The sequence below is a fragment of the Mytilus edulis genome, chromosome 1, assembly GCF_963676685.1.
Source record: "Mytilus edulis chromosome 1, xbMytEdul2.2, whole genome shotgun sequence".
In the NCBI taxonomy this organism is placed as follows: Eukaryota; Metazoa; Mollusca; class Bivalvia; order Mytilida; family Mytilidae; genus Mytilus; species Mytilus edulis.
Window position 1 is genome coordinate 49,756,602 of NC_092344.1, and position 22,348 is coordinate 49,778,949.

The 22,348-nt window shown below is 30.7% G+C and overlaps 2 protein-coding genes across 2 annotated transcripts; both read right to left on the minus strand.

Annotated features, from left to right (window-relative positions):
• Window positions 1-3,932: 3,932 nt before the first annotated feature.
• On the minus strand, window positions 3,933-5,512 carry LOC139484536 (uncharacterized). The gene is made up of 2 exons (XM_071268269.1): window positions 5,423-5,512; window positions 3,933-4,883 (listed from the first exon to the last, which is right to left on the minus strand). Exons 1-2 carry the CDS (start codon window positions 5,478-5,480, stop codon window positions 4,006-4,008), a joined length of 936 nt encoding a protein of 311 aa, XP_071124370.1. The 5' UTR covers window positions 5,481-5,512; the 3' UTR covers window positions 3,933-4,005.
• Window positions 5,513-17,542: 12,030 nt separating this feature from the next.
• On the minus strand, window positions 17,543-20,725 carry LOC139484555 (uncharacterized). Its single transcript, XM_071268293.1, has 3 exons — window positions 20,602-20,725; window positions 19,361-19,428; window positions 17,543-18,571 (listed from the first exon to the last, which is right to left on the minus strand). The coding sequence occupies exons 2-3, from the start codon at window positions 19,416-19,418 to the stop codon at window positions 17,628-17,630; spliced, it is 1,002 nt and encodes a 333-aa protein (XP_071124394.1). The 5' UTR covers window positions 19,419-19,428; window positions 20,602-20,725; the 3' UTR covers window positions 17,543-17,627.
• Between the last annotated feature and the right edge of the window lie 1,623 nt (window positions 20,726-22,348).

Here is a 22,348-nt window from a genome sequence, read left to right on the forward strand (position 1 = left end):
GGTCGTAGTATGAACGTAGTCAGGTCGTAAGTAGAGCGTGATGAGTCCGGCATGTGCGTGCTAGAATTGTACTATGGTATTGAACAGCGTGGTGTAAACGTGGTACAGGCGTAGTTGGAGCGTAGTCGTAATATCATCGCTGTGAGATCGTAGCGCAGTCTCTCCGAATCGAATCACGCTTTCGATACGGCCATACGCTCTCGCTACGATAGTTCAGCGACCTTTGCGATCTTACCACGACCTTAGTGCGCTCTCACAACGCTTCTACTACGACCGCATCACGATTGTTTTGGCCACGCTCATCTCGATTTTGAAGACCTAACCACGACCGTATACGACCTTACTGCACGATCGCAGTACGATCGTCAAAATTTGCATTTTTTATAGATCATAGTGCGATCGTGGGCACAACCTACAGACTCCAGGTATTTTGCTGTAATACAAAATATTGATAAATTTTGCTCAGATTAAAGTTGGTTTGTGTTGCTTCATTGCTAAGGATGCGTCATTCAGGACTAGATCATGTCAAAGTCATAACTATTTGTTCGGGAGCGTGACATGCCTTCTGCAGATTGTTAGTTGATTCGTAATAAATACAGTTTAGTGTGTCAGTCTAGTACAAAGACGGGTATACATTCGTGTATTCGTTGCCCTAATATGTTATATGATATTTTCCTCTATACTTTGAACACAGACCCATCACCAAGCGGACAGTACATACTTAAAGATAATTTACAAAAATCAGTGAATGTATAGTAGACTTCATGACCCGTCTAACCCTTGCTGAAGGCGTCCGCTTTTTGTTCATCGTTGAAAATGAAAATAGTATTTCGAATATGTTTGTGCTCCGCAGCGCTTTTTTTTAAATTAATTTCAAATTATCAGAAATGCTCAAACCTGAAAAAATATATTTAAGGAGGTACAGATAAATATTACTTATTTGACCAAAAGAGACATAAAGAGAAAGCCAAATTCATCTGAGATAAAAAAAAAAAAAAAAAAAAAAAAAAAAAAAAAAAATCCCTAAGTAACATTAGTTTAATCATGGAAGTATTATTTAAAATATGACTTCCATGGTGTAGTATATCATCAGAGAATTTAAAAATTAAGTAAGTAATAGCACCTGAGATAACCCCTCCTTTTTGGTGGGGCTCGTATTGCTAAGTCTTTAGTTTTCTATATTTTGTCTTGTGAACTATTATTTTGTCTGTTTGTCGTTTTCTTTTTTAGCCATGGCGTTGTCAGTTTATTTTCTATCTATTAGTTTAAATGTCCCTCTGATATCTTCGCCCCTCTTTAATAAATTGTCTGTACAGACACACTGACTTCTAATCTGATGATGTTATTGGGCCTTAATCGTCAACCAGCTGTGGTATCGACTTAATCCTAGTAATTGAAATAAAAAAAAAAACTTTTAAATACTCCATACTAATACATTTGTTAATCTAAAAAAAAAAAGATTATACCAAAAGTAGTATTTTAGTTTTTTCAGAAGACTACAATATGCACATGATTTTTGCAAATTGAAAAACGCACTATACCAAAATATATACGCTTTCTTTAAATCAAAGCGAAAAAAGACATTCCTAAAATTTTACTTCAAAAATAATTTTGAATTCTAACCAAAATAAATGCATAAACCAATGAATCACAACAACTGTACAAAATGGTGTTCCAATCCACAAATTCCAAGACGTTTGTAGATTTTTGCTTTGTTTTTCAAATTATTTTTTTAATTTTTTTTAAATAACTTATTTTTACGAAATTGAACAAAATAATGACACATCTACATAGTCTAATTAGGCACCCAATATATGCTATTTGAGTTTTTATTTTCTGAAAATAAATGAAGTATAAAAAAAAAGGACAAACGTTAAATCCATAGTGTTCCTGCATCCTCCATACGGGTCATAGCTATAATAATAATTTTCGGCATTTGATGTCTTATCCTTTGACGAGAAAAGTCTGTAATTCTGATCTTATCTAAGCCAATAGCTGTTGCTGGATCTCAGCCGCATCATAAAGCAAACACTCAGAATCTATATGTGATAAGTAATTACTTCAAGAGGGCTATGCATAGGGTGGTTGCATTCCTATGGCAAAAAAGCTTGAAAATACAAATGTAAAAAGTAATTATAAAAAGAAAATGTGGTATGATTGCCAATCAGAAAACTCTCTACAAAGGACCAAAATGACACAGACATTAACAACTTTAGGTAACCGTACGGCTTTCAACAATGAGCAAAGCCTATACCGCATAGTCAGATATAAAGCTATAAAAGGCCCCGAAATGACAATGTAAAACAATTCAAACAAGAAAACAAACGGCCTTATGTATGTGCAAAAAAAGAAAGAAAAACAAATATGTAACACATAAACAAACGACAACCACTGAATTGCAGGCGCCTGACTTTGGACAGGCACATACATACAGAATGTGCCGGGGTATGTTCACTTGTTTGTGTTCACATGTCTTTTGAGTGAGTTTACACCACTGGGTCGATGCCACTGCTGGTGGACGTTTCGTCCCATAGGGTATCACCAGCCAAGTAGTCAACACTTCGGTGTTGACATGAATATCAGTTATGTGGTCATTTATATAAATTTCCTGTTAACAAAACTTTGAATTTTTCGAAAAACTAAGGATTTTCTTGTCACAGGAATAGATTACCTTAGCCGTATTTGGCACAACTTTTTGTAATTTTGGATCCTCAATACTCTTCAACTATCATGTACTTGTTTGGCTTTATAACTATTTTGATATGAGCGTAACTTATGAGTCTTATGTAGACGAAACGCGCGTCTGGCGTACTAAATTATAATCCTGGTACTTTTGATAACTATTTGGCCTTTTCAATTTATATTTAATTTATAGTGTGACTGTCTATATTGTGAAGTTACACTATTGTTTCAGGTAAGGGTGAAGATTCGTACCTATCTAAACGTTTGAACCCGCTGCATTTGTCTGTACTTGACCAAACTGAGGAACTTAATGCTCAGTTCTTGTCCATGTTTGTTCATGTTTGTTCATGTGGTTCATAAATGTTTCTCCTTTTTCATATAGATAAGACCGTCGGTCTTCTGTTTGAATGGTTTTAAACTAGTCATTTTTGGGGCCATTAACATTTTGCTGTTCGGTGCTCCGTATCACAGACGGTACCTTGATCTATAATGGTTTACTTTTACAAATTGTGACTTTAATCGATAGTTATCTCATTGGTACTCATACCAAATCTTCTTATCAACCAGTAAAACAGTTTTACAACTGGCAATATCAAATATAATTCTTTTAACTATGTTATTAATTTTGTGCTGCGCATATGTAACTACCAGTCCGGGTGGTTTGAGATTAATTCAGAGAAATTGTTTAATGACAAAAGCTAAATATGTTTTTCTATGCTAAACATAATGCATAGAAGGAGATTAATTAAATCATAAGTCAATAACGCAAAGTTGGGTTATTATATAGGCCATTGTTATATTATAGTTCATTTCTGTGCGTGTTAATTTTTAATGTTGTGTTTCTGTTGTGTCGTAGTTCTCCTATTATATTTGATGTGTTTCTGTTGTGTTGTTGTTCTCAACTGATTATACATCTTTGATATATGTTTTGATATTTTCTAAAGTGTTTTAATGTAAAATAGAACATTTTTTTGTCAATTTAAATGCAAAAAAAAAAAAAAAAGAACCATATGTGGATGCACAGGATATTTTTCTATATTGTCTGTAATTTGTCGTCATTACTTATAAAAAAAATCAAACACATCAATAAGTTTGCACTCAAAACGTTTAGAGGATATTTTTCTTTTTTTGTTGTTGTGCTGATTGGTAGCTGTTTCCTTCAGGTAAACGCTATTTCTTTTCTATTTTTCAATTTTTTTAATACAGTTTCAATGATGAGAAGTACAACTGAATAAAATAAAGAAAACAAACTGTGTTCAACATTTTATTTTATAAAAAAAACAATACTGTTAGTGTGAAGTCTGGATTTCAGTGATATGTTGTTCATGGTTTGTATCCTTTAGATGGTCTCCTTCTACAAATCATGTGACAATTAACAGAAGCACAGTATTTGTTCGTTGGACAATCGCCATCACTAAAACAGTCGTTTTTACAATCAGTTTTTGCTCCTACCATTGACTGAGAAACGAATCCTGAACCGGAAGAACGTGCTGATCCGCTTCGTCTGGATGAAACTGTATCTATAACATCAAGTCCACTACGTCTAGAAGAGATTGCGTCAAGAATATCAGAACCTGTATGACCGGACACTCCACGGCTACTACCTAAAGTGTCCAAATGAGAACTTCTAGCCAGACCGGATGAACCAATTCTTCTGCCAGAGGATAAATGACCATCATTACTTGAAACTCGGGTCAACCTAGATGATGAACTTCTAATCATTTCTGAGATTGCGTTACCTCTGTTTATAGAGTCTGACAATCGTGATGTACCAATTATACTTCCAGAAGAAATGTCGACGCAGTAACTGCTACAACCATCATGTACACATTTTTGTCCTGAACGACATACTTTGTCTACTCCACATCCATAATGACAGTTACTATCATCGTCAGATAAAGTAAGTGACAAACCCACTGATGAGTCTCTTATGATTTCAGATGAAGAGGTCCTGCCACCAAAAGAGCCCCCAGATAAACCTCTACTGGCTGATGACCCGCGTGTTATAAATTCATTGCCTATTCCATGTGATGTTCCAACAGCTCTTGATCCTGCTCGTCTATTTGCATCAATAACGTCTAAAACAGAAAGTGATTCGCCACCACGACGCCCGGTTATGTCTCTTCCTAGTGTGCTTTCGACTACTAAAGTCGTCTTACCTCCACGTGTAACTGATGCATGTTTTCCAGTTGGTGCATATACTGTGAAATAGATATTTGACATTATTGCACAAATATACACGAGACAGTTTTAATCTATATATTAATATAAGGACATCTGGTACTTTTGCTTATAAGACATCAATCCAATTTGAATCAAATGACAGGAATGTTTACAACTGTAGGAACCTAACGATTTCAGCACTGTAGAAATCTCATACTGTTTAGCAAGATAAAAATGTAAATAAGTTGAGCATGATCTGCTTGCCTTTTTGGCGCACCTGTGTGATTGTGTTGCTCAGTTTTTAATGTTTTTATGAAGGGTTTTATGTACTATTATTTGTCCTCATTACACAATATTAAAACATATGAATTAGTAAACCATTCATTTAAATTTTTTCTTTAATAATTTACTAAAATAAATACAATTTGGAATGATAAATTCATATGTACTGAAATTATCTTCATTTAAGATTTTTGTTTGTTGAGGTATTTGGATTTTTTTTTGTATCAAAACATCGAAAATCCTTTTGTAGAATAACCTATGAATTTTGAGAAGGCAAATCGAATATTTCTCTTACCGGCTAGTGTTACTGTTGCCAATGCCAACAGAAATAAAACGGTCTGGAATCTCATCATCTCTAACAATTCTGAAATTGATAAATTATGATTTTCAAAGTCATGGAAAATTATAATCAACACGTGGCTCATACAAAACAGTGAATTTACTACTGAAGACATTAAAGACAGTAACATGTTAGTGACAAACCTCGGTTAATTTACGAAATTAACAAACGAGGAAAATTCATTTAAGCAAAATATATAAATGTCTACCTATGTTTTAGAAACGGATAATTCTTTTACATTGTTTAATAAATAAAAAAAATATATGTATTGAATTTTTTTTTAAACACCATCTTCTATATTCCAAAGAATTATTTCAATTGGATTTACATTTCCTATAGATCTTGTGTTATTATATGTAAAAAAAAATTCACTAAAATAAACAAAAAAGTTTGTCTTTTATCTTTCAGTGATTTAAAACAATTAATAAATGTTGAACAATGTAAACTTTCTATATTCTCTTCGTTTTCCAATGTTTCATTCTTACAAGGGAACACCTACTGATTTTTTTTGCTGTAATCTTTAGCTACTTTCGAAAATTCAAAAAGTAAAGAATCATTAGTTCCCAATAAACTTTATTAATATTTTTTCTAATTATTTAATTATTTAATAACTTATTTTCAGTTGATCTCTCTCACTTTTGCATTATTGTTGTTTACATTTATTAATAGTTAATATATATTATTACATAATTTCTTACCTGTGTTTGAAGTAATTGCAATAATGTCTAGTGAATAATGTTTTACTGCTTCAGAATCGTTCTTTTATACCCTTTTTCATTTTTTTTTCTAAAAGTTGACATACACACAAGGAAATGTTTAACTGAACCGCACATGATGCATTCGTTAATTATAGATGAAACTTAAAATGTCACCATGTCATTTTTATATGGAACTGTGAAATATGTATATCTAACAAATGCACTAAGGGTTCATAACACATTGTGTTTCCTTCTATAGCTACAACAGACATATTTGTTATGACATCATAATAAATGTTTGTATTATAAATCATTGTTTGACCGATTATTAATGTTTTCATATAAACACATTATATATTTGGTAGTAGCCAGAGACTTGTACTTTTTGAAAACAAATAAACTAACGCCCTTTATTTCCTTATAGACAAAATACATTCTTTTCTTAGAATTGTTAAGAAACCGCTGCTTTGTAATTTATTTACCTCACAATATAAAACTCATCTAAGTTTGAAGGATTTCAATAAAATTTGTAAGACACGCATCTTGGCTGTTTCAGATTCACTAGACGTATTCGAATCAATCAAAACAGTAAAAAGGGAAGATCATGATCAATTTTGAAATTATGAAACTAAAGAGGATGAAAAACCAAAAACTCGAACGTAGTTGCGTCAAATCTATTTAATGCCATCTTGATAGCTTTATTATTTTAATCAGTTTTACCTTTTTTTAGTGAAATGTATATTTTTCAGACCAGAATCTTTCATCTAAACAAAAACATTTGCCTTCTGATAATAGGTTACTTTCGAAGATAAACCGTTTACAAGCAAAAAAAAGCTAACGGTTTACCTTCGAAAGATACCAAAAAGGACATAAGTCGAAAATATAACGACAATCCCCTGATAAATATAAATATCAACACTTATTAGAAGACGGACAGAACAGTTTACAAAACACAGATCACCAAAGACTAGGCAACAATAATCAAACAAAAAACTGGTAATCTTGTCACTGATTCTCCCGCGCTTCAGCTATTGTGAACAATAAGATGTTAGATCTTTTCTTACTTAAAATAAAACCTGTTTTACCCTGACATTCATTTAGAGCTTTATATAATGTGCGTGTACCTGTCAATTATCGACGACTTTATGTTACTTTATATATGTCTTTAGGTTTTTTGTGTCGTTTGGTTGTTATTCATTCACATGCAACCCGCGTCTCCTTTTATTTAAAAATTTCTCAATGCGTGTTTTTTTTTCTTTCTCAACGTTATAATTCAAATGATGCTGTTGCTGTTTCCAGTTTTACCAAGCTAATACTTTTAATTCGATACGCAAGACGTGCGTTTTATCTGCAAGCTTTGTACTAAAATTAAAGACAAGATTAGATACAAAGTGTACAAACTTAAGTATAAGATAATTACACTTCAAAATCAATTAATTACAGTGAAACCTATTTTAACCGAACTTATTAGGGACTTCAGATTTTGTTCGGTTATGGCCGAAGTTCGGTTTCATCAAGTTCACAATGCAAATAATTTGATATCACAGTGCTATACTTTTTGGACCTTTTGGATTATAGCTCTTCATCTTTTATATAAGCTTTGGATTTCAAATATTTTGGCCACGAGCATCACTGAAGAGACATGTATTGTCGAAATGCGCATCTGGTGCAAGAAAATTGGTACCGTTAATTTTATTACTACCACTGGGTCGATGCCTCTGCTGGTGGACTATTAGTCCCCGAGGGTATCACCAGCCCAGTAGCCAGTACTTCGGTACTGGCATGAAAATACGGATTTTTTGTGTTATTAAAATTTGCTGTTACAAAATATTAGAAATTATTATAAATTAAGGAATGTATCTCCCTCAGGCAAAGCTCTGATTCCTTTCACGGATTTGGCTATACTTTTTGGACCTTTTGGATTATAGCTCTTCATCTTTTATATAAGCTTTGGATTTCAAATATTTTGGCCACGAGCATCACTGAAGAGACGTGTATTGTCGAAATGCGCATCTGGTGCAAGAAAATTGGTACCGTTAATTTTATTACGAACATGTTTGTTTTATACAGGTTTTCGGTTTATAAAGGATTTGGGTTAGGCAGGTTTCACTGTAGTATGACAATGATTAATTTCAAATAACAAAAACAATATATCATTGCACTGTTTTGTTTGCGTATTTTTATTTTTGTGTGATTTAGTTTTCATCCTACAACCATACAAAAAGCAAAAAGATTGGTATTTTAATCTTTAGATTAAAATGAACTAACAAAAACGTTTAGACCAGTAACACCAGTTTGGCATTAGAAAATATAACTATTCCGAGGATGAAACAAACAATTATGTTTGTCACTTACACGCACTACTTTCAATGTTTTGCTTTTTCTAACAAAACTTAAATCAAACAGCAAATTTAACCTTTGTCATTGTTGAATACAGATATTAGAAAATTGGTTGGTTTACTAAACAAAAACGATAAATATCATAAATTTCATATGATAAAAAATGGAGATTTTTTTTGTTTATCACTCACATTTTTAAGTAAGGGTTCGTGTTTTAAATATTCTCTGTTATATTTTTTGTACTCTTGTTTGTTTTGGTATTTCCTTTAAAAATGTCCTGTACCAAGTCAGGAATATGGCCATTGTTATATTATGGTTCGTTTTTGTGTGTGTTACAATTTAACGTTGCGTCGTTTGTTTTCTCTTATTTTTGAGTGTAAATTGACATTGCGATAAGACGTGTCACGGTACTTGTCTATCCCAAATTCATGTATTTGGTTTTGATGTTATATTTGTTATTCTCGTGGGATTTTGTCGGATGCTTGGTCCGTTTCTGTGTGTGTTAGTTACATTGTAGTGTTGTGTCGTTGTTCTCCTCTTATATTTATGCGTTTCCATCAGTTTTAGTTTATTACCCCGATTTAGTTTTTTGTCCATGGATTTATGAGTTTGAACAGCGGTAAACTACTGTTGCCTTTATTTGGTCTTTTTCATTTTTTGTCATGGATTTGTCAGTTTAAAGATGTTTGCTGCTCAGTTTCAAAATAATTAACTTTTTATTAAACTAGTATATATTTATAGGGGATTAATTGAGGAAACAAAAAAGAAAATAAAATATAGGGGTTAATTGGCTTGTTTTCGAGATTTTATCCATTAGAATTTTGACGGGAAAATGTTCTCTTTTGACTTTTCATAGCTTTATCATTGACCAGTTAAAGTTTTCAAAAACTATTAAAAAACAAATAAGATTTTATAAGACTTTTAGAAATGGCTTATAATCATATATGTAAAAGATTTTTAAAAAGAAAAATGGGGGTCCATGGGCAAAATTCTTTAAGGCATTCAAATGGATAAAACCAGAGGATTTCGAAAATCTGACAAAAATCCAAAACATGACAAGCAAACATCCTTAATCGACTAATGCGTTTGAAATATTTTACCTATCGTTTATTTCACTTTTTTTAAAAGAAGCTTTTTTATTCGTATATCTTTAATATTACACTGTTATTTTGATTTCCCCCTATCTACATAATTTCTAAACACCAAATTGATGGGCAGGTGGTGGTGTTTTACTACTCACGAATATGAAGTTGACAATAGTCAAAGTTACATTAATCTATTGTTTTAGAGATCTTCATTTTCATGGTTAATGCGATAATCCACCCTTTCAGCCTAAGAGTGGATTTGTGGCAGATTTTTCTCCGCACCTTTGCTATTCTTTGTCATTTACTCAATTAATATGATATTAGTTGATGTAATTTCGTATTAATTATGTATTATTATTTCATATTAAATATGAACTTTTATGTCAAATGTTTTATTTGCAAAATGTATTTTTTGCATTTTATGATTTTGAATAAATTACCTTTTTTCGTCAGTTTAATTTTTATATCATATAGCAAACCAATCTCAGACTCTGGCATGTGTATACATAGTATGTTTCTGGTATCTAGCTGTCTGACTTAAAACCAATTTTATTTGCTAATTGAAAATTAAGCGGAATAAATACTTGTAGACAGCAGAGAAGATAATTCTGTTTTAATTGGTTATTACCTTAGATGTAGATCTAACATTTAGATAACATGTGTTCACATGCAGCGAAATTTCACTTATGACCAATGCATGATTGGATTTCATCTTTCTTATTGGTCAATGATCTTGCGGGTCAGCACGAGTTCACGTGTAAGTGCATTATGGTCACTTCATTTCATCATCAGCATTTGATGTGTTAACTTGTGATTCTTATCAAACAATTTGTTCAAAATTCCCACCCATATACCTTCCTTAATGTTATCTTTTGAAGTAGATATGTATATATGTTTATTTAAAGGGCAGATTTTTCTCCCCACCTTTGCTATTCTTTTTCATTTATTCAATTGATATGATATTAGTTGATGTAATTTCGTATTAATTATGTATTATTATTTCATACTAAATATGAACTTTTATGTCAAATATTTTTTTTGCAAAATGTATTTTTTGCATTTTATGATTTTGAATAAATGACATTTTTTCGTCAGTTTAGTTTTTATATCGTATAGCAAATCAAGCTCAGACTCTGGCATGTGTATACATAGTATGTTTCTGGTATCTAGCTGTCTGTCTTAAATTGTTTGTAACCTTAATTAGTATTTTTTAATCAATGTATGTGATTTGACTATCAGTAAATTATCGTTGACTACATTCTATCAGTATCAACTTCAGAAAAAAATATCAATATGAAACAAACATTCTCATCTTTAAAAAGAGAGACGAATGATGACATAGAGATATTCAAAACTTATTAGATAATACAATTAATTATCTAATTACTACCACAATTTGATATTAATAGAAAGTATTGCAATTTTCATTAATAAATGTAATAAAAAGCATTACAAATCTAATCTTGAATCAATCCTAATTCTATCTTATTTTTGGGAAATATTTTTAGAAATTCAAATGTGACGTCACTTTGTGTGTTTTTTTTAAATTTCAAATGTGACGTCATTTTGTGCGGTGAGGCTTTGTCTAAATCGGCTGTGTAATTTTATGTGCTGGATTCGGTTGTTTTATGTAATGTGTCCGTTTTTATTCTGTAGCTAGTCACCACTTCGGTTATATCATGTATATCTATTATATAGTCATTTCATAAAATTTATTGTTTGCAAAAGTATGAATTATTCTAAATAATAAGGATGTTCTTTTTGAAACTTTTGGTCCTCAGTGCTCTTCAACTTTGTACTTGTTTTGGCTTTCGAACTTTTTTCATCTGATCGTCACTGGTTAGTCTTGTGTGGACGAAACGCATGTCTGGCGTATAAAATTGTAAACTTGGTACCTTTTGTTAGCTATTATTCGTGTGTTTCTCTATCCTATATGTTCTCCCATTTATTTGTATTGTAGTCTTGTCATGTAATGTTGTCATTTTAATGTTATATTTAACATTGCCATAAAAGCGGAGGTTTGGCATGCCACACGACCAGTTTCAATCTTAAAATGTCCTGTACCAAGTCAGAAAAATTGCCATTGTTATATTATAGTTCGTTTCTGTGTGTGTTACATTTTAATGTTGTGTTTCTGTTGTGTCGTTGTTCTCCTCTTTTATTTGATGCGTTTTCCTCAGTTTTAATTTGTAACCCGGATTTGGTTTTTTTCTCAATCGTTTAATGAGTTTCGAACAACGGTATACTACTGTTGCCTTTATTAGTCATGTTTGTCGATAGAAAAACAAAACGCAACGAAATCTTTTCACATACCACTACAAATAAAATGTTATTTAAGCAATATGAACACCACACAATTGATTTATCTTTAAAATATCTGAGATGTAAAAACACTTAATGACAAATAAAAGAACATGTAAATATGTTCAAACGAGAAATCCAAATATTGTCTTTTATGAGAAAGTTTTGAATAAATTCTGCTTCATATTAGCACTATAAAATTTGTTTAATCAGTAATTTGCATTCTATTTAACATTCTTCAACTTAGTACTTGTTTGACTTTTTAACTATTTTTATCTTAGCGTCACTGATGAGTCTTATGTAGACGAAACGCACGTCTGACGTATTAAATTATTAGCTTGGTACCCTTGATAACTATCTACAGTATCATTAAGTATAAGCTTATTCAAAGTTTTCAATACTAATAATTATACGAAGTATTAATGACATGATACTGCTTTCTAACTTCTTTATTGTGAGAGGCAACTATGCGAAATGAATGATTTAACATGAAGCAAAATTCAATAGAGATCGCTTTAAAAGAACAAAATTTCTTGTAAGCTGAGGCAAAGAAAGAGTTTTCACAGTTTGTGCATTGTTTTTTAATACTTAGTAGAAAAAAATGGTGTCACGATGCCCTGGAATGATGATTATGACAATATATAGAATATATAAAACTATTAAAATATACCTTATTGATCCCATGCATTCCAATAGTGACTGTCTAAAAATCTTAACCATTAACGACATAGCTGAAAAATAACTTATATACATGAATTTTCTATAAGTTTTTAGATGCTTTGGACTAGCTGTCACTAACAATGAGGACTCTCAAATGTGTACCTAGTTTTTTTTTATTATTATTTGGATGTACAAGTAACCGGCCACGTTCTCTCGTGTTTTCGTAAGATATATTTCTAGTTGTATCTATCATGTCTATCTGATGAGTTAAGCCTTTTTCAAAAAATCTGTATAGTTCGTTTATATGTTGAACTGTTACACAACTGTCCCAGGTTAGGCTTTGCTCATTGTTGAAGGCCGTACAGTGACCTATAGTTGTTAATTTCTATGTCATTTGTTATCTTGTGAAGAGTTATCTTATTAGCAATCACACCACATCTTCTTTTTATATATAACAATAAACAAAAATAATATGGGTGTTGCTCATTGTTGAAGGCCGTGGTTGTTAATATCTGGGTCATTTGGTCTCTTATGAAGAGTTGTCTCATTGACAATCACGCCACATTTTCTTTTCAACATACACCAATAGAAAAAAACACAAAACACAACATAGAAACCAAACACTGAGCAAAATGAACCCCGCCAAACACTTTGGGTGATGTCAAGTTCTCTGAGACGGTAGGCAGATCCTGTTCCACATGTAAATCCGTAGTGTTGTTCATGTAAATACAAACCCGGTGATAAATCTACTTAAGTTGGTAACATTCGGGGGAAAGTTGACGGGATAGTTATAACGACAACTGGAATCTATCCGTCGTCATCTGTGAAACAGATATTCGTTAACCTTAACTATACCTATTGCATCCTTAAAATTCACAGAGGTTTAAATTCAACTTGGAAATCTTTGTTTAATAGTTTCCTTGTTTGTAAAAGTCCTCTATCATGGAAATCACGATAGGAAATACACTCTCTGGAAATATTACATCTTTTCGAGATATGAACTACGTATTCAGGCGCTGCTGTTAAGTTGCTATATAGAAATGTAGTTTGCTTAAATCATCTCTGGTGTCGTCAATGTTTGTTGTAACCGACCCTCAATGTGAATTTCGAGATGTAGTTCAAACATTGTACGACAAGAAGTATATGCGTTGGTCTAGAAATTCAAAGCCAAAACAAACAGGACGAGTTTACGACCACAAAATATTCCATACAAAGCTTCGATACAAGAGACCAAAAAACAAGCAAATAAAAATTTAAAACTATTCATAATTATATTAACAAATCAAAACAGAATGTGATATGGAGTGGAGAGCAATAAAAGCAAAACATGTCATTGAAATGTGAATTGAAAGCTTAACACCATGTTTAAGCAATGCACTAAAACTGTAGTTGATCTTTAGATGGACATTATTTTCTTCGACGGTCATGTTTGACCTCTTTTGGATATTTTATGACATCAATTTATTTCAATTTAATTTTTCTTAACATTTGATTTCAAAGACGGTAAATAATATATTTGAATTCCACCACTAAAGCACAAAGAAATAATTATAATATATATAAGAAGATGTGGTATGAGTGCCAATGAGACCACTCTCCATCCAAGTCACAACTTTTAAAAGTAAACCATTATAGGTCAAAGTACGGTCTTCAAATTGAAGCTTTGACTCACACCGATGAGCAAACTATAAATGGCCCTAAAACATTACTAATGTAAAACCATCTAAACGAGAAAACCAATGGTCTAAACAATAGTATCACATCAAAACATAAAAAGGGACACTGTATTCATGTATTATCAATTGAAATGGCTTTTTTCAATCAAAAGAATATGTTTAGCATTAGGTCATTGACGTTTACCGTTCCCTTAGATATAGTTTACATTTCTAGTAATACAAATCCTGCCGTTTTGATTCATACCATGATTTTGGTAGTACATGTATTTGTATTCCAAAGCTTTATTCTCCTTTCAATAAAGGTTGACCTTAAATATTTGAATAACAGTTTGCAAATACGTTATATCTTTTTTTAACAAATGTCAATAATGGAGTAGGAAATTATCATGTTTCTGAGTACATGGGGTGTCTGAAATATATGTTCTGTTCTGCATGAAACTTATAAAGAATTGGTTTATTTTGGTCTTGTTTGGTTTTGCCATGGTATTATTAATCATTCGTAATCTTACGAAGTTTGATTGGCAGTCGATAACTTATATTATTTTCTCAAGGATATATATATCATGATAAAAAATCAAACTGTCGGACATCAGTATTGATATTACGGAATTTGGTTTTGCAAATTTTCATTAGGGTTGCAATCTTTTTTAATTGATTCAAATTTGTGTAAGCAGACTTAATTCAACTATCATAATATTTAACTGACTATCATCCAATAAACATCAAACGTACTGATATACTAATCAGTTGATATCAAAGGGATATTCAAATCCATAAGCCGAAGCTAGATAGACTATAAACACAGCTATTAATTGTTTTTAATAATTCTTTATTCCGTAAGCAAATATACAGCTCATAGGATTAAACACAAAATATACAGTTTACATATACATATGCAGCATTAATATATAGCGGAGTTTGTAAAACAATTTACATTGGTAATAAAGGTATATAACAAAAAATGAGCAAACTATAAACGGCCCTAAAACATTACTAATGTAAAACCATCCAAACGAGAAAACCAATGGTCTAAACAAAAGTATCACATCAAAACATAAAAAGGGACACTGTATTCATGTATTATCAATTGAAATGGCTTTTTTCAATCAAAAAAATATGTTTAGCATTAGGTCATTGACGTTTACCGTTCCCTTAGATATAGTTTACATTTCTAGTAATACAAATCCTGCCGTTTTGATTCATACCATGATTTTGGTAGTACATGTATTTGTATTCCAAACCTTTTTTCCCTTTCAATAAAGGTTGACCTTAATTATTTGAATAATAGTTTGCAAATACGTTATATCATTTTTTAACAAATGTCAATAATGGAGTAGGAAATTATCATGTTTCTGAGGACATTGGGTGTCTGAAATATATGTTCTGTTCTGCATGAAACTTATAAAGAATTGGTTTATTTTGGTCTTGTTTGGTTTTGCCATGGTATTATTAATCATTCGTAATCTTACGAAGTTTGATTGGCAGTCGATAACTTATATTATTTTCTCAAGGATATATATATCATGATAAAAAATCAAACTGTCGGACATCAGTATTGATATTACGGAATTTGGTTTTGCAAATTTGCATTAGGGTTGCAATCTTTTTTAATTGATTCAAATTTGTGTAAGCAGACTTAATTCAATTATCATAATATTTAACTGACTATCATCCAATAAACATCCAACGTACTGATATACTAATCAGTTGATATCAAAGGGATATTTAATCCATAAGCCGAAGCTAGATAGACATTAAACACAGCCATTAATTGTTATTAATAATTTTTTATTCCGTAAGTAAATATACAGCTCCTATGATTAAACTCAAATTATACAGTTTACATATACACATGCAGCATTAATATATAGCGGAGTTTGGCATACAATTTACATTGGTTATAAAGGTACATAACAAAAAATCAAGTGTTACGTATTTTCTCTGCCTCATACAGGTTTTTACCCATATTATTCAATTCTTTAATATTTCTTACAGATAGTAATTAAACTAATTTGAAGGTAGATAGGTTTCTATAATAATATATCTTAATATGTTTACTTCTGACATTTACATATTTATTACACTCTAATATAAAATGATATTCGTCTTCGATTACTTTCTTATTACACATATTACAAACACGCTCATTTCTGGAAATATTAAAGTATCTTCAAGTTTCTACATTAAGTGAATGTGAATTGATTCTATATTTAGTTACATATGACTGGTATAAACTGTTCAATAAGCGATTCAAATAAAATTGCAAAGTATGTCCATCATGTTTATATTGATTCAAATTACATTTTGAAGTATTTTCAAAAAATGACAAACCGTCAGCTATATAATTATCAAAAAAAAAATTTTTTAACTTCATGCAAAAATAGTTGATTATTTCCAACACTTTGTGCTAACCATATATCATTAAATCCATACCTGTTTAGTATGTCTCTTATCGTACAACTCCAGTTGAGTTTATCATTCGTTTTAACAAAACTAGATTCGTACATATCTTCATAAACACTATTCAATATACAATTATTAGATTCTAATAACTTCAACCAGTAACGTACCATTCTTACATATTTATTTACATACAATGGTAAACGCCTAAGTTCAAAATACACCATATGGTCTACATTCGTTTTTCTCACTTTCAAAATTATTTTTAAATAATACAAATGAAGCGTTTCTATATCAGCTCCCTTATGGAAACTCCATAAAGAATTCATGAATATTATCTCAAACTTTTTTTTTATTCAACCTTGATTGCACTTTTTTCAAGTCTCTTATCTCTTTTAAAAATAAGTAAATTTTTAAAATCAAATAATATTTTTCCAGATATATACCAACACAATACAATGATTGATATGTACAGTATACGTAATCATTCATTATTTTGTATCACCATTAGGGCAATATTAAGGTTAACATAAAATCTTATAGTGACATTTGTCACGTGTTTTTGTGGTGTTGTGTCTCATTAACGTTTATTCGCACCAAATCTTCTTCTAGCTATAGGTGGCATATTTATTAAAGCATGAGCCAAGAGAGACAATTACCATATCTTAACTATAATTAATTGGGTTCTGTATTTTTTTCAGTCTGAAATATTCTTCATTTTTAAATGACAAAGTTCAATGTAATAAGATATAACTTGAAATTTACTTTGTTTATTTATGTTTGTTGTCCTTTTCGCATATTTATATCTGTTTGATAGATGTAATACATCTTATGATTATGATTGCTTCGATGTATAAACTGTTTAATGTTTTTGTATGTATGAATGATGCTAAAAATATTTACAACAAGAATAACTGTATTTAACATTTTATTTTATTTATCTATAAAAAAAAATCAGTTTGCGTAAAAAATATGGATTTCTTCAAATTTCTAATTATGTTCATCCTGAGTATCCTTTGGATGGTTTTCTTCGGCAAATCCTGTGACATTTAACAGTGGTACAGTATTTGCTTGGTGCACAATCTGTATCAGTATGACATAGTTTTCTGCAATTACTGAGGTCTCCTACTACTGACTGAGATACGATCCTTGAACCAGATGATCCAACTGATCCTCCTCGTCTAGAAGAAATTGTGTCCAATGCATCCATGCCACTACGTCTAGATGTAATTGTGTCCAATGCATTAATGCCACTTCGTCTAGCTGAGATAGTGTCAAGAATATCAGAACCTGTATGACCAGACAATGTACGACTGCTACCAATAGTTTCCAAATGAGCATTGCTAGATAGATCCAAACGTCCTGTCAAAGACTGACCAGAACCAATTAGGCTACCAGATGCTATTTGTACGCAATAGCTGTTGCATCCTTCGTGGACACATTTCTGTCCTAACCCACATAGTTTATTGTCTCCACATCCATAATTGCATTTCAAACCATCAATGCTTGACAGTCTTGATAAGTCAGATGACGAACCTCTAATAATTTCTGAAACTTTATTTCCCCTTCTTATAGACCCCGATAATCCAGATTCACCAATGACACTCCCAGATGAAACTTGGACACAATAACTGTCACATCCATCGCGTACACATTTATGTCCTAGGTTACATAATTTATCTACTCCACACTCATAATGACAGTTTCTGTTTATACCATCATTGCTTGCTATACCAGCAGAATTCTGAAATGAAGAGCTTCTTATAATTTCAGAGACAGCTGAACTTCTTCTGTCAGATCCTGCTCGTCTATTTGCATCCATTACATCCAATACAGAAACTGAGTCTCCAAGAGGACCTCCAATGTCTCTACCAACTCCATTGTCAAGCTGTAAAACCTTGTTCACTCCATGTAGACCTAATTTCTTTTCTGTAGGTGTATAGGCTGTAAAGAAATATATGAGGTTTGTAAAACTTATATCAAACAAATACTGTACACCAACTTATTTTCGCGGATACTTTATTTCGCGTTTATCACCAGCTAGTCAATTTCGCGGCGATTTAATTTCGCGATTTCTTAAATTTACTTGATGTGGTTTGATAAGGAAATATCTAAGTTATACATATTCGCGACGATTTAATTTCGCGTTCGTTTTCTTCTCGCGAAAGTCGCGAAAATAAATCGCTCGCGAAATTAAGTTGGTTTACAGTATTTTAAAATTCTTTGAAAGAATACAGAAAAATCATCATATAGTGCCTTTTCTTATTATAAATCTAATTCCTAATAATATATTTGCAGATCCATAAGTGATAAATTTAAATATCATTGATTACACATGTTTATAAATTAACTGCAAAACTTTCATTTATTTAAAAACACTTCGGACATTTGGGATCCTCAGTTTTCTTTAAATTCAATCTTGATTCGGCATTATAACATGTATAACATTTCTATTCGAGCATTCCTGATGAGTCTTTTGTAGACGAAGCACGGGTATTTATTATCGAATTATAAGCGTGGTATCTTTGTTGGGTAACTAGAACTTGATCTTAACTATGTCAGAAAACTTTGTTTATAAAAAGCTTATCAAAGGTGCCAGACTTATAATTTTGTACACCAGACGCATGTTTCTTCCTTCATCATAAGTGTTATCAGAGATTATGGTATCACAACAGTTTGAAAGCCAAATAAAAAATAATAATCTTGAGAAAGCGAATATAAGTTAATGCTTACCAGCCACTGACATTATGGTCAATAACATTGACAATGACATAGTTTCAAATCTCATCATTTTCAAGAATCTGAAATATACAAGATAAGCATGTTTTAAAACATCTGTTTTCAAAAATAACTAAAAATCATATAACAAAAAAGGTTGCTAATTATAATTTAGACCTGCCAGCATTTAACTTCAAATTACTTAAAATTTCGAAATTATTAAATCAGATTGTGCATGTTCTATTCTTAATAGCTTGACAAAACAACAAAACAGGGATAAAGAAAGTAACCGTTTCAAAGGTAAGTCAACAAGAACAATATAAAAAACGAAACAGGGGGAAATAAATTCCAACCAAAAAAATTTTGTCAAGCGAATTAACGGGAATAAATGTATGTCCAAAGTTATTGTAGATCCTCATTTATGTAGTAAAATACGGAGTTTAAATTTGTAAAAAGTATCTGATGGAAATATATTTCAAGCTAAAATGATTGAAATCATTAAAATAATGCAAATTTAAGTTTAAACTGAAAGATTGCAATTGCATTGCATATATCAGTTTAAAATCTGACATAGTTCTAACAGATATGGTTTTTTTTAATATTTTAATTATTTTCTGGTATTCACTAGAATTTTTTGAAAAAAATATCAACTTCATACTTTAAAGTCCAAAATTAAGTTCGGAAATTAATTAAGAAACGCGTGTTTTTTTTTTAATATAATATACGTTAAGCTGTAGTTCGGTACTTAAACAAACTTGCAAATTTGTCACTGACTATAAACGTACGTAATGTCTAATTTAATTTCATAAACATTGTAAACTAATCTGTATAAAATGTTATGATATTTCTATTTGCAGACAAAAATATTTTAAAGAAAAAGTGTGTTTCTAGAATTTCATAATTAATTGTTTTTCAAAATATTATCCTTTTGGAATTTTTGTTTGTATGGTGTATTATTAAAGTCATCATGTTATTAAACAATTACTACGTACCAATGTATAAGCCTTCCATATTTAGTTAATTTATAAAGATAATAAAGAGTCAAGTTGTCTTTGAAACTAAAGGAATGTTAAATTGAAAAGAAATATGTGTATAAATTGTAAAGAAATATGTGTATAGATTGAAAAGAAATATGTGTATAAATTGAAATGAAATATGTGTATAAATTGAAAAGAAATATGCGTATAAAATGAAAAGAAATATGTGTATAAATTGTGATTTCTAAGTAGCTTAACACTTAAACTTAGTAATCTTACCTTAATTTAAAGTAGTTATCAGTTTTTCGAATGAATAAATAATGTTTCCCATTTCAGAACTGTTCTTTTATACCATCTCAATTATTTGTTTATTGTTTGCATACAAACAAGGAAATGTATATTAAACCACAAATGATGAATTATGTAATCATTGTTTTGCATTCATTTAATGTCAAAGCAAATTTATAAGATATAATTGCACACAATATGCAAATTAAAATAAACTATATGTACTTAATGGGTTCAAATGCACATACTATTTCCTTTTGTATTACACTTGGTGTTTTTGGTTACGTCATAGTAGATATATGTACTTCAAAATGATGTTTTGATGTATTAGTGATGTACATAAATACACATATTATGTATAAGATAGTAGTCAGAGACTTGTACCGTTTAAAAAAAAAAAACCGTACTGTTTCTATTTCCTCAAAAAATAATTAACCAACTGTATTTTTCATTTAGATATATATAATTATTTATGCTTTATAAGATATTTGAATAGACGTCTTCAATCGTTTATAATACTTATGTGATTTTATCGCAATTGGTCATCTTTAAACAATAAGAACAAGGGTCAAAGTGAAGAAAAAACACATAACAACAGAAACACCCATGTTAACACAATCGCATGATTGATTCTCACAACTACCTTGTTGATTAATTTCGTCTCCGCTGAAACTTTATTTTTCGATAAATGTTATGTAAAACAATGTTGAAACAATTAGAAACATTCATTGGTAGATAGTCAAAGTAATGAATTTACAAAGGGTTTGTTTCATTGGAGCTTGACATATATTATTGGCCACTTATTTGTACCATAAAGTGACCGCTAGATGAAGTGTAGCCTTGCATTGAAATGATGTGTTGTTAAGTATACAACACATAGTTTTTGATGATGTTTTCTCAATAATTTACTCATTTCATTGTGAATAATTGTCAATGACACTAAAATAAGTAAAAAATGTATAACTAAACTGAATGAATATCTTCATATATCATATGATACATATTTTTAAAATTTTCTTATTTTAATTAATTATCCTAAGGCTTTTAGTTATTGGATATCTGGTGATATATATATACGTATGATATTGATTTGGTATGTTAAGATGCGTGGTACTTTAGCTATTTTGTCTAGCTTATAATTAAGTATGACTGATGACACGTGTTCTGTCTGATCAGCGATGAAGCTTGTATCTGTTTGTTGTGCGTATTGCACATTTTATTTTCTTTAATTACAATTTTGTATTGTTTCTTATGTGACAGTTAATAAAACTTGTTGGTTTTCTGATAGATTTTTATGCAGGGTAATCTTACTTGGTGTAGTTCAATGGCTTTGCTTCCGTTTGTTATACTTTTTATAAAACAGCATAGGTTTTTTTCTCGAGTCTTCTTGTTTTATTTCGACGTCAAAGGTCCTAAAATGCATGACTTATATTTTTTGAGTTTCAATTAGATTGCCTTTTGTAGTATGACTCATGATTATTTTGTTATGTAATTAAACATTGTTAAACGATCATGTGTCTTGTAGTTTGTCGATTCAAGACTTTTTAATACACTTTTGTATCTTTTTTTTAAATACAAAGGGGTAAAATACCAATGAGTATGCAAATACTATAATGAAAAGAAATTATAATTTTTAATAGAAGTAGTTAAAATCATGTCTTGTTTTTTTTTTTCGTTTATTTTCTTTTACTTTTTTGTATTCACATAACGACAAACATACATATTTAGGTACTCATCG